Here is a 14,388-nt window from a genome sequence, read left to right as displayed (position 1 = left end):
AGAAAAGGAGTATAAACATGCTAATTCCTGTAATCAGGCGGTCATTTTTATTCCTGACAAAATAAAAGCTCTCGATAATACTGGCTTTATCGTAAATGCAAGCTTCTTGAGTGAAATTCAGCTGAAAATTGGTGAACATTTTCTACTTTTGTTTGTAAACATTGATGTGTTTGATGGGAGAATCGGTTTTATAACTCCATAAACAATATGTTTACAAAATAACCGAAATACGTGTGAAAATTAAACATATTTATATGGCACTACATTCCCCGATTTCTCAAATAAGCCCTCATAATTGTGATATTACATAAAATAACGAGTCATACTTACGTTTTACGATGATATCCATTCTTTTGCTCTAGCTCGGAAGTGTCATTGGCTCTTTTTTATACACAGCTCCTAAAAGAGCTGGAGCCACTGTTTCGCATCCGTGATGTAGGCACAAATACAAATTTATTGTTTCAAAGTACATTTGGATGTTAATTCATTTTCAAAAATGATAACATCTTCCTTAACTTTTATACACCAAAACTGAATATTGAAGAAGTGCATTAATAATTGTTGATATTTGCCACTTGAGAAAACAGCAGCATTATTTGCAGTAGAATTACTTATTTTTTAATAGACAGATATTTGTATTTCATTGCAATGGGCCTCAGGGATAGGCTGTATCATCTTGAATAGTTGGCTGTATTGCACGTTTACATTGGATTGTGAAAGTAGAAAGATTTTCTTCATAATCAGTCAACAACTTTGCTCGTAGGTCAAGGTCAATGTTTTTATGAAACTGTCCAGGCACAAACAAAAGGTCTGAAAGATATCATGTAGAATTAAATAGCTTGAGGCAATTTTGATTTAAATTTTGAGCATTATCAAGGATACTTCTAATAATCTGTGAATAAAAATTAAAATTATACAACCAGCAGAAAACTCGTTATGAAATGGTTATAGAACATTGTTTGCCAAAATACAAGAAAATTGGTTAATGTTCTGTTTTTTGTGTCTAATACAAAGCATTGAGCATGGGCTACTGTCCCGCAATGTTGTCCATGTCAGCATCACACTTTATTTTCCAACGTTTGAACAACTTGTGTTACTTACTTTGTATACAGTTTTGGTCATGGTCAGTAGATGAACCCTTTTGACCAGGGGTGAAATTGTCATGGTCCTTTATTAGAAATGTTGCTTTTTGATCAATAACTTATGATTGACTTGTTAATGTTGTTGTTAAGTCTATTACCTTTGTATCGATGGCACTGAATGAAAACAGTTGATGCCAAAATTGAACTTTATAGCAGAGACAAATTAAAAAGCGAAAATCCCAAACCTGCACTTACCTTCACATTGTTCACATTCAGGCTTTCAAGCAGGCCTTTTTTCCTACATTTCCCTACTTGTTAGACTGCTACTTTTTCTTGAAAAAAAACCCTACTATCCCTACTTTTTTGTAAAATTATTTCCAGAAATAATCGAAAAGTTTAAACTTGATGCATTGTTTAAAATTAATCAAATCTTCATTTTAATAAGAAGCCATTTCTAGTTTTTTGTAGGATTAGATTGATGCAGTAGGTCTCCAGTGCCACAAGAGGAGTTCTAGAATGAGTGGTGCATGTTGACAATCAGAGACGACCATTTTAGATTCATCTCCTCATCAGGTGGCTGAATCCCTCTTGAAGCACTGGTTTCTAAGCAAAGATACATGTACATGATAACATCACAATTAATGAATAGGTTTAGTAGTCATCCAAAAAGGTAAGTGAAGAGCCCTACTATTACTGTACCTACTTTTTGCTCTGAATATCCCTAATTTACCCTACTTTTCAAAAACAAATCTTCATACTTTTAACCCTACTTGGATGTCATTGTTCACTTGAAAGCCTCCGCATTAAGCCGACAAATTCAGCTATATCATTCATCCAATGCAATTATGGCCTTGGCTTTAATCCATGTTCTTGCTTTTTGATTGGATATCAGAATTATTTTTTTTCATTCCTTGCCACTGGTATGTACATAAGTCATGGTCAGGAGATGATCTCTGGATTTGGGTGTCAAGGTCATGCTGACTTCTAGCTACATATAATATTGGTCATTACCATGTCAAGGTATTGAATTTGTTTCAACAATATTGGCCATAGGTGAGAGGAGGACACCTTTACTGTCGTTTTGCTAAATATCAGATAACAAATGTTACAAATTTATTATTGAAGAGGTGCTGGAGTCTATATTAACAAAACCAAGGAATTTCATGCCTCATTGTTTGACTTCATGACTTGGAACAACACTTAAAGCAGAACACAGCTGGATTTATTTTTATTTTTCAAAATAAATACAATAACATGTACCAAGTAAAATAAAAATTGTGCTTTACATCACATAACATGATATAAGTAAATGAAAATATTAAAATGAACAAACTCAAATAACAAATTGTTTTAAAACAAAACATCAGATTCAGTGTATAATCTCAATAAAAGTAAGCTGTTCATTGTTCAACTGTTTGTTCAGTACTGTTGCTTTGTAGAATAATGACCCATGAACAAAGATTACCTAAAATTGATAAACAAGAGCATGGCAAGCGGATGCCAGTTGTTCTGTCATTTCAAGGTGTACAACTCTGTAATAATTTAGAGTAGAGTTAAGACCCTGGATATTGTCACTATAGACATGTGTTAACTTGTATCATGTGAACATTTTAAACAGCTGTTTGAGTTTTGCCAAGGGTTTGAAAACCGGTCCAAAATAATTATTGATCATCAGAAATAGTTTGACAAGCCTCGTCTATTAATTATCAATTATGTAAAATCTGCAATATTATGTTTAAAATCAAGTGGTATTCACGAAGTGTAACCTACATTATATTCTTATAGACTACCATACATTACACAGAATAAGTGATTTAATGCTTTGCTGTACACTTTTCGAGAATGCAGCCACAGCGATAAGCGCTGATAAGCGCTGAGGATATTATGCAACAGAAAAATAGTACAATGTTAACTATACACTTGTGCAAAATAAAACACAGGTGTTGAGATAAGTGGTTTAAAAACGTATTATTCTTATATTTTAATTTAAATACTTTCATTATGGCACATGTTTTCTGGTAAATTATAGCGATTTATGTGCAATTTTACACCACATGTGAAATATAGCCTTTGGTGCTCATTCGGTGAAATACATTACATTACAATCTATCACTGCAACAAACCATTATCTTCTATACATAAATAGTATCTGTTTAATAATCTATTTGTTAAAGGTGAGGTTTATAACACTCACATGTTACTGACTTTAATTTAAAATACATAAGTAACATGAATGCAGGTAAATCTACATTGTCAGGTAATTGAGAATGTAACACATACAAGGATTGATAAAGGTCTGTAAAAACAATTGCCAGAACCCACACAACTCTAGGATACAGAATATATCCAATGGATTTCTGAATAGCCTGGGGAGTCCGCATAATAAACATATTAAACTTGTAGCTTACGCATAATTTTACCTTTTAAACATGATCCGCCAAAAGACAATTTTTAGCAATTGTTTGGAAAGAAATAGACAAAACATATCCCATAACCAATTAGAAGAATAATAAAGTCACCCTATTATATGGCAAAAGAGTAGCCACCACCCCCCCCCCTCCAAAATAAAGAATTGTTCATTAATTAAAAGCCTTTCCTTCTTTCTGTTTAAAAGGTTATAAAAAATATTTTTTAGAAAGTTGCACAGTTCTTTTCATGTTAAGTGTATAATAGTATGTATTTCTGCATTAAAATAACAATGCTAAAACGATAAAGAAATGAATGACTTGTAGGGAAGTTTAGCTAATTACAAAGATATATTTATGAAAAAGAATTTGGTTGATTCTTCATTATTGGAAAATGGAAATAGGTTTTTTGTCATGTGTTATCTACATGAAACGGAAGTCGATCCTGATTTTAAACATAAACAGATATATCGGTACTTGATTACGCACTTAACTCCATCAAGTGTTGCGAGACGTCTAACGTGGCATAATCTTGTGTTTTGTTTTTTAAAATGTTGCAGTGTGTGATAGCTCAGACAGTACCACTCTTGACTGTGGGCCTCAAACAAATGGTGTTGGTTAGAATCCCCATATCAACACACTTTTCAATTATCTTTACTCCAAAAATCATTTAAAAGAAGCCTTGGTTATCAATGAATATGTTAACGGAATGATAACTGTGGTTGACAACAATGAATTTTGAACAGAAGTTGATGATATTGAAATGATTCTACTTGAAGACGAATTCCTTGCCTTACAAAAATAGATTCTTTCTCAAAATACTATGTCTAAAAATATTAAGTAGATTTACCCATACAATGTCTGAATAAACCAAGCCCACATATCATACTGAAGCCATTAGTTAACATCACAAACATTACTAACATGTACATAATGGAATGTGAATTCCCGCCAGAGTTTTCAGCAGATCAAATTTAAAGAGATTGAGTGTTGATTATTTTTGGGCTAAAACGCTTCTCAAGTTCATGGAGTAGAACTTTTTATGTTACATGCATCAATAATATTGAGGCACATTTTTATATTTTACAACAAATCATTTTTAAATTGTCTTTAATCTTGAATATAATGGAATTTTAACTAGGTGCTTTTTGAAGAGTTCTGCATTACAACTGAAACAAATAATTTCAAAGACAACCAAATTTGCTGTTAGATACAATTTATATTATAACAAGATAACCGCAATGTTTGTTTTTAATTGATAAAGGGGTATGATTCAGCTATAAATCAAACCAGAGTTATGGACCTTGATACTCAAGTGCATTTCTTTCAGTGATAACATGTGTACGAAGATTCATGTGAATATTTTCAAAGGTTGCTGACTGATGGCCAAGGTAGAGTGTATGCACAATGACAATGCTGTTGACAAAACCATGGCTATCACAATACTTCAACTTTGTTCTTCAAAACCAACAGTCTTAACAAATGTTCACTATCTTGATTTCTTTTTAAAAGACTTCTCATCAAACTTCACCACAATAACGCTGATATTATCTAAAGACCCTTTATAGTAAGCTTGTAGAATGATACTTTTAGCACCAAAATGAGGCTCATCCAGACGTTCTTTAATATATTCCACAGCCTCTTCGTTTGAAAAACAATCCCATAATCCATCTGTAGCAAGTATTAAAAATTTTGGACGGATTTCGCTCAGATCAAATGTCAAAATATCTGGTTCAGCTATGACAAATTTTCGTTCTTTAAGTGGATAATCGCCGAGTGCCCGTGATGTCGCTAAAATCCCAGCCACTCGCCACACACCGTTGAAACCAATAAAACCTCCAGCATCTTTGATTCTTTGATGTTCTGATGTCTGTTGAATAAATCAATGCAGTATTATTATACATGTACATGTAATACGGAACTGGAACTAGCAGTATTTTTATACATATATACATGTTATATGGAAACCAGGAACCAAATTGGGAGCTGTTGCAGCTAAATGTAAATCTTAGAAATTGGTAAATGACTACCAGAACTCATTGTAGACACACATGTAAGGCTGATTAGCACTAGCTAGTCATTAGGTAACCAATTTTTGTTAATTAATGAGTGTATTTGAGATGAGACTTTGTCATTTGATGAAAAATATGACATTTTTATTTTTAAATACCCCTTTGGAATCTTCACATTCAAACAAGGAAAAAATGTATGCATTTTGGCATTGGGAACAAAGCCAAATAACGGCTAAAAAATCAGATGAAACACCTTCACCATTACTATCATTCTTTTAAAAGCCATTCCTTTAACTTAAATATCATTTTACAATGAATCGTGATAAAAGTTCTATGGAACAACTTTACGATGGAATGTGGTCTCAAGACAGAAGCTAAGAGAACCCACAGGAAACCCACTTGTCTGGCCTGATGACCACAAACCCAAACCACACTGTTTTATGCCAGCAAACAGACTTGGGCCAACATGTATGCCTAACTCTGTGTTTACCAATGGCTGTCAAACAGACAGAAGAAACTGTTGTGTACCTGGTTTGGTTTATGGTCAAAAGATAGAGGAACAGTGTTTCCTTGTTCATCACACATCACCCCTCTGGAGTCGCCCACATTTGCTACAGTGAGCTTGGTCCCAGAAACCATGGCAACAAGAGCTGTTGAACCTGGATAGGAAAATTAGAATCATAACAGTTATATAAACTATCTATTTAATCAATGATAAATGTCATTAACAACACCTTGCAAAAGTGTTATCATATATATATATGAAAGTATCAAAACACAGTCTTAAGTTAGATCAGAGGCCATACTGATGAACGAATATTCTCAAGTTTTAATTTCATTGTTACTTTTTGTCCAGTCAAGTATTGATGGTAACATTTGCTGATTATAATTGCAATTTGAAACTACCATTTATTTTTGTAAAACAAATTATGGAATATAGATAATTCTTTGTAATTTAATAAAAGTGTTTTTTTCAGCCTGAATCGTGTCTATATTATAATTAAGGAAAGAAATATTATATTCCAGAGCTCTATAATATAAATAACAATGATTTCAGTCAAGAAATATGTTTCATTTACATGAAAAAGTTCAAGAAGATGTAAGGCCCAGCACATGTAGAGGATATTTTTATAGGGCCCCTTTCTAAAGTCCCGTAACAAGCATTTAACTTTAACACAGAATTTTGAAGAATTTTAACCCCGGGAATGCCGTCATAAATCCATATCAATAATGTTTTAATATATATAACCACAAAAAAGCAGTTGATTTTTGTTGAAATAGTTTCTTCTGAGAGGAACAATTACTTCAGTACTTAAAAATATAAGTTTCTGGTGAATTAGCATTACATCGTGAAACGTCATTAATCAACAGTGTGTAAAATGCATTACATGTACTCATTAAAAACACACACACTACTATGGTGATAGTCGGGATTGGAATAGCACAGCACTACGATCTATTTGGAAATAAACCAATGATATCAAAGCTGTGTTTTTCTGGCACAAAATACAAACAGGTTACAACAAAACGTTCTTTTATTAACTAAAGCCAGAAATTATATATATTGTGCCAAGCAATAATATTCAATGGCAAAGGAAAGCTTGAAATTGAATATGAATTGTTAAAAGTTATCATTTATTAATCAGAAAAGCAAAAATTATAATGTCATTTTCAGAAAATGCCAGAGGATTACTTCTATCAAACTGGTATTTGACCCTATTTGTATACTTCATTTGGAACCATGAAAAAGAAATGTTATTTAATTTCAACTAATTTTATATTTTATGTATCTTACTAAAAAAGAGGTGAATTTTCTAGTTGTTTTTTTTATCGATTATCTTAACAGATCAAGTAGACATCTTACAGAAAAGTGTTGAACTCTACTCTCTTACAAGATTTTTGGAGAAGACATTACCTGAAATGTCAGACTTGTGTTTAACTTCCTTCATGATCATTTCGTCGACATCAAGAATCTGTTTAGTAAGTACCTCCCCAATGTCCTCATCTCCATTCTTCACGGATGACAGGATCATGGTGTGAAGATTTTGCTGCGCATACTCTGCTGTAAACTGAAAGAATGAGACAATAATGATCTCTATCAGGAACAATATCTTTTACATCATAACATGCCAATGACGGATTAGCAAATAATAAGTTAGTAAAAACCAATCACTGTAGTAACCACTTTACTTAATTCGATGGGCCCTTACCAAGCAATTTTCAAGATATAGGGATGTGTTCATCATTACCATATTTTTTTTTAATTGTCAATTAAAGTTAAATATTTACACCTCAACTTCCATTCCTTAAATGAACTGCCTTTCGGCAAATGTGTTTATCATCCGATGAACGCAACATCTTCGGATATGTTCGGATCACAATTCATCGCATAACAGTATACATGAAAATTGCTGAACTCGTTACTGGTTGTATCGTGTCAGCAGGTCCCGTCAAATATAAATACACATTTTAGAATGTGTTAATTTATGATATGTTAAATGTATTGCTGCAAGAAGTGTTTCAATTATACGTTTTAAAGTGATTTCAAGTGATTGATCTTTTCCAGCGTTATTGTGACATCATTTGATAAAATGTTTCCTGTTACAGTTGGGTTGTTCTATTTACAAAATGCGTGAGAAAGGTTTACTGAAAGGTTTTCTTAAATGAAATGAATTATTTTTTCAAGAATTCTTGAATATAATAATGAACTATTGTTGTAAATATAAGTTATGAATTGCGGGATTGATGTCATTATCGGGGATATGAATGCATTTGGGCTGGTCAAAGTATGCCTGGACTCCACACACTTTGACCAGCCTAATTGCCTTCATACCCCGATAATGACATCAATCCTGCAATTCATTCCTTAAATACATTCTACGAAATGGAACAATAATTATTATTTTTAATATTTAAAGAAATTATGAATAACAAAACTGCCAAGAAAAAAAAACATACTTCGCCTCCATGCCCATCAAATATTCCAAATATTGAAGGCCTGCTATTATTTCCGCCATTGACAATCTTGAATCGGTCTTCCATGTGAGGACGCCGCCCCTGTATCGAGTAAACTGCTACATTTCCACTTTTAAACTCCCAGGATGATTTGCTTGGGTCTGAAGGCCAATAGAGGTTCTGCTTCTGGTCATTACTATCTTGTTTTCTAAACGATGGAACTGTAGTAAATCTTAACTTTTCCCTAGCTTTTTGCCACAAAGTCAGAGGTGTAAAATTGACAATTGTGTTGTAGATGACAATCAATACGATCACAACGAAAAACGACTCCGGACTTAAGACATATCGTCTTGTCATCCGCCAAAGGTATGCTAAAATGTTCATTGTGTCATTATTTGGAAACAAATGTCAAAAAATAATATTTGTGTTTGTGTTGGCAGCAACTTCCGGTATTCTGCTTTGATCCGTGTTACACAGACGTTTGAATTGAAGAGGTTACACTATACTATTATGGGTTTTTTACCCATTCGGAACTCCTCGGCCATGTTGTTTTAGAAAAAATGGCCGAGGAGTTCCGAATGTGTTTTTTTAACTCAAACTCGAAACTAATTGAACAGTGTACACAGGATATACCTGAACAGAAACTATTTTTTTTATTAGACAATACTAAGAAAGTACTTTTGCAGCTTTTTCTAAATATTATTTTCGGGTCAGTTCATGATGCTTCTTTGACGTTCGTTTACGCTTTAAAGTCAGTTTGTTGCGTAAAAGAAGTCTTTTTCATGAACAAGTACAACTTCAGCATTTCATATGATTATAAAAAAGACGTGTTATGCGTTTAATGATTTTCTCACACATTAGATTTTTAACTTAATATGATACAAAACGTACAGTACAAGTTATATTATGTTCTGCCATCACGAGTTGATACAATTTTCTTAACTCGTGAACTATGTGGAAGAGAATCTCTGCATATTCCATCCCAGTCCATACATTTCGTGAAAGTTTGAATTTGGCCTTTTCGAAATCGATATATTTTCAAAAATATTTTCATTGTTTCCATACGTTTTCATAACGTATGAAATTAAGTCTTTTGCAGTTTGTAAACAAAAGGTCCACATGTTCCTTAATCTAGATCACATGTTTGTTTATTAACCTTATTATTTCAATAATTATTTGTAGATTTGCTTTTAACACAATGTGACTTCACCATATGATACATTATTCATTGCCAAACTAAAACAATACTGTACAGATGGAATCACGATTTTATTCCCCCTTCCATATAGCAGTCTATATCCGTATCTCGAGCACTGATGGTTCGTACCATATTCATAAACACAAAAACAATCTTATATATAATAAAGAAAAACGGAACGAGCGCTTTAAGGCCAATATACTGATCCCATCAATTCTGAAAGTGTTTTATTGAATGTGGGGAGCCCCACACGACAAAAAAGGATAAAAAATGTTTATCGCACATGGTTCTTATTTAAAGTATGCCTTCGGACACGAGATACCCCGCATTATATGGACAGTGTAAAGGGGTTAGGGTCGAACTCTGAGTAGCTAACATGCAAACAAAAGCAATATAGAGTTGGCGTTTTAAGACAAAAAAGAATCACACAAACTTCGAAGTGATTATCTCAAATTTATCGACAATATCGATATCGTCTCCTGACGAGAAATAAACCAGGTAAGAAGTGTATCTCGCACCTCAATATTTCCAACCATGCAGACGAACATGCACACAACCGCATGACGGGGCGGACGCTCATTGCGAATATAGTAGTTTCATAAATCCATAAATCTCAAACGGTTGTTTCTGTGGACAGCTGGGAGCTATGTTACGCCAAGACTTCAGACATCTCGACTTGGATTGATTCGTACCATGAGCAAACGCATTACTTATAAGCAGGCATTTTTAACAATCGCATTATATGGACAGAGGGTATTCGGTTCATGATCATGACGGAATAAAACGGTCAGAGTGCATCTAAAACTCAGATGGTGCAACACATTCCACCACGCCAGAAACCACAGTACTTATGAACTACTATGAACAATTCTGTTTTTAAATGAGAATTAAAAAAAAATAACAGGAAACGTCGCAATGCGACGGAACCAGGTATTCGATGACAGACAGAATAACTTTAGCCTGTTTTCATTGCGAAATAATCATTGTATAGATACCAGTGTGTGTATACCAAGTGATAAATTGCGTCATAAATGCTACGTCGGAAGGCAATATTTTGCTTCGAATGAAACTTAAAACAAAGATAACTTCACTATTTCTTCACCATTTTAGATTAAACATAGCGCAGTCTACGCCTCTTACGGAGCTCCACATTCGGTCTTTTACCCAAACGAAATATATTTAATTTCAATCGTTTTTCTATTCAGGGAACAGAGACCTTGACACAATCCCATGCAATGTCTTTATAAACTCTACCTGTATTCCAAGTGTGGTCGCAATATGTCATATACCAAGTTGGGTCACTATATGTCAACCCTAACTTAAGTAATTCAGTTTCAAAGAGGAGTTGGACGATACATGCCAGACCGCCCGACTATCCGACCGCACGCCCTCCCTCGAAATACGACATACGAAGAAGCAACCAACCTCATTAAGCGGGGTTGGTGGTCGAGCGAAAAAAAACACGTCAAAAGTCAAAACATATATCTTTCTATCAGATGGTTCGCACCAATTAGCCAAACACGTAAACAAACGCATGGCGTGGTGGGCGCTTTTAGACGAAAAAAATACCTCAAAAGAGTAATTTTATGGACAGTGACGATATTCGTCACAAAAGTAAACAAACAGATACTAAGTGTTTATTGCACACCAATGCTTCTAACCATGCCTACAGACGCGCAAACGACCACCTTACTTGATTGGCGCTTAGGGAAAATATTACTCAAACAGGTGTTTATATGGACAATAGGATGCGTAGTTTTGACAAGAAAACCTCCCTAAGTGAATCGTTTAAAACGCGTACACACTGATCCAGTGGTTTAGGGAAGCGGGGGGGGGGGGGGTGAAGGAAAATACTGAGGACGGAAGGGACGCACGGACGACGGACATGCCCTATCCAAGTGCTCTAGTGAGCTAAAAGACACACTGGTAAACACGTATTTTCCGCACCAATTGTTTGCACAATGTATACGAACCCGCAAATAACCGCAACACCAGCCGGGTACTGTTGGACATTGTGACGTACTTATAACACAATGTCTCAAACAACTGTTTATGGACAATTGTCGGCGAAGTCAGGACGAGAAAAAATATATAAAGTGTATATCTAACACGAATGGTTCGTACAATGCCTACGAACATGCAAACAACCGCATAACTTGGTCACCAGGACGCGTTTTGAATAGTAAAATCATCTCATCAATTCACAAACGTGTGTTTTATAGACAGTTCTGAGCCTGGTCAAGACAACAAAATCTGTATATCGCGCATGGACGGTTTCGTAAGGTATCTACGGACACGCACACAACCCTATGATGGGGTGGGCGCTTTAATGCCAATAAACTAATCCAATAAAATAAGTAATACGTAAACCAGTGGTTTATGGACAGTGAAGAGCCACGTGACGAGTGAAAGAGAGTCACGAGTGTTCGTACCAAACCTACAAACGCACATCGGGGTTGCCCCTTAGTATCAAGCTGCCTATCTATGCAGACAAACTAGGTGTCCACTCCATCGCTACATAGATTTTCAGCTTGACACTAGTTATTGACTCCATCTCTACATCAGATCAGCAAGAGGATCAGATCAGCAAGAGGACACTAGCTGTCCTCTCAATCACTACTTAGAACTGAACTCTTGACACAGATTCCACTCCTTCGCTACGTAGAATGCAGTCTATAGTATACATGCTGTCCACTCCATATCACCATAGAGCTGCAGCCGCCCAACAGTAGTTGTCAACACGATCTCTATACAGAAATGTAGTCTGACAGTTTATCCTCTTAATCTCTACATAGAACTGTGGTCTATGTAGATATGGAGTGGATTCTCTGTGTCAAGCTGCAACTTAATGGCAGCGGTGGAGTGGGCATCTAGTTTCAGGTTCAAGTTTACAACTACATGTAGTATCAGGCTATAAAACCAAAGAAGATTGGGTAGACAACTAGTTTCAGCCTGCTTTTCTATATCAATATTTATTTGAAAAACTACAGAAACAAGCTCAGTAGCCAAAATTTTAAACATAAACCCCGTTTAATTGCACAGGGTAAACGCCAAAGTCATAGAATAAAAAAAACATCAAGAAATGTCGTAAGACAGCGCGCTCGACTACACCGCTTTGACTTAGAAGTGAATACAATAAATATCGATGTATGTGCCTGTCAAAAGCAATAAAAATCACATTAAAAAGAAAACAGTGACCATAACTCTTAGGAACCCAAAACACAATCTCATGAAAGGTCTCTGTAAACTCTATATATATACCAAGTTTGCTCGCAAGATGTCGACCCTTACTTAAGTTATTCAATACCAACCATGTTTCTATTAATAGTAGCCTTGACCTTGACCTTGATCCTATGGGCCTCAAACGCAATCCTATTAAATGTCTCCATGACCTCTTCCAATATACTAAGTTTGGTCACTAGATGTCAAACCTAGGTAAACAAGAGCTGTCACAGTATGTGACGAATGCCCCCGAATGTGACATTGACCTATGAACAAGGTCAGTACATGACAAGTTAAAGATCAAACACTGACCTTTGATGTATGCATGTGGATCTTGCATACGCCACTCAATCTTTATATGCCAAACACATGTGCCAAGTTTTTGTTGTAAATCTGTCACAGACATGACAAAATTACAGCCCGGTTATGATATATATATATATATATATATATATATATATGTGCATATATGCAGCATTTCATAATAATATAGAGCAAGGAAAGCTTATGAAGAAGTGGAATTATTATAAAAGCTCTAATTACCTGTCAATGATGTTTTGAAACACCACATGAGACCCATGTATGGTCACTGTAATATGTCAGTGTTGTTGTGGCAAGTCATTTTAAAATCTGTCCATACAAGAGAAGTTACAGCCCGGACACGACAACCTATACTCTATGTCCTTATATGCAGCATTCCATTGTGAATGAAAACTAAGTGTGACCTTGACCTTAGAGATATGGAAACGGGTCTTGCACGCGACACGTCGTCTTGCTATGTCGAACACATGTGGCAAGTCATTTTAAAATCTGTCCATACAAGAGAAAGTAACAGCCCGGACACGACAACCTATACTCTATGTCCTTATATATGCAGCACTTCATTGTGAATTAACACCTAAGTGTGACCATGACCTTAGAGGGAGGGACACGGGTCTTGCACGCGACACGTCTTCGTGGTATGTCGAACACATGTTGCAAGTTATTTTAAAATATGTCCATACAAGAGAAAGTAACAGCCCGGACACGACAACCTATACTCTATGTCCTTATATGCAGCATTCCATTGTGAATAAACACAAAGTGTGACCTTGACCTTAGAGGGAGGGACACGGGTCTTGCACGCGACACGTTGTCATGGTATGACGAACACATGTGGCAAGTTATTTTAAAATATGTCCATTCAAGGGAAAGTTACAGCCCGGACACGACAACCTATACTCTATGTCCTTATATGCTGCATTCCATTGTAAATAAACAAAAAGTGTGGCCTTGACCTTAGATGTAGGGACACGGATCTTACATGCGACACGTCGTCGTGGTATGTCAAACACATGTGGCAAGTTATTTAAAAATATGTCCATACAAGAGAAAGAAGTCACAGTCCGGACACGACAACCTATACTTTATGTCCTTATATGCAGAATTCCATTGTGAATGAACACCTAAGTGTGACCTTGTCCTTAGAGGTAGGGACACGGGTCTTGCACGCGACACGTTGTCAAGGTATGTCG

At 35.3% G+C, this 14,388-nt stretch overlaps 1 protein-coding gene across 1 annotated transcript; it reads right to left on the bottom strand.

Moving 5' to 3' along the window:
* Positions 1–2,298: 2,298 nt before the first annotated feature.
* Positions 2,299–8,917, bottom strand: LOC128219759 (protein phosphatase 1L-like). The gene is made up of 4 exons (XM_052927721.1): positions 8,458–8,917; positions 7,415–7,568; positions 6,028–6,158; positions 2,299–5,357 (listed from the first exon to the last, which is right to left on the bottom strand). The coding sequence occupies exons 1-4, from the start codon at positions 8,836–8,838 to the stop codon at positions 4,977–4,979; spliced, it is 1,047 nt and encodes a 348-aa protein (XP_052783681.1). The 5' UTR covers positions 8,839–8,917; the 3' UTR covers positions 2,299–4,976.
* Between the last annotated feature and the right edge of the window lie 5,471 nt (positions 8,918–14,388).

Source organism: Mya arenaria, chromosome 15 (genome assembly GCF_026914265.1).
Source record: "Mya arenaria isolate MELC-2E11 chromosome 15, ASM2691426v1".
NCBI lineage: Eukaryota > Metazoa > Mollusca > Bivalvia > Myida > Myidae > Mya > Mya arenaria.
Note: the sequence above shows the minus strand (reverse complement) of the source record. Positions and strands in the feature narration are given on the sequence as shown.

What these genes read in the sequence shown, in the direction of transcription:
- LOC128219759 (XM_052927721.1), bottom strand. Translation starts at nt 8,838, where the DNA reads ATGAACATTTTAGCATACCTTTGGCGGATGACAAGACGATATGTCTTA. An exon ending in ACACAAGTCTGACATTTCAG is followed by an intron (nt 6,159 to 7,414) that starts GTAATGTCTTCT and finishes TTTCCTATCCAG; the next exon opens with GTTCAACAGCTCTTGTTGCC. An exon ending in TTGACCATAAACCAAACCAG is followed by an intron (nt 5,358 to 6,027) that starts GTACACAACAGT and finishes TTTATTCAACAG; the next exon opens with ACATCAGAACATCAAAGAAT.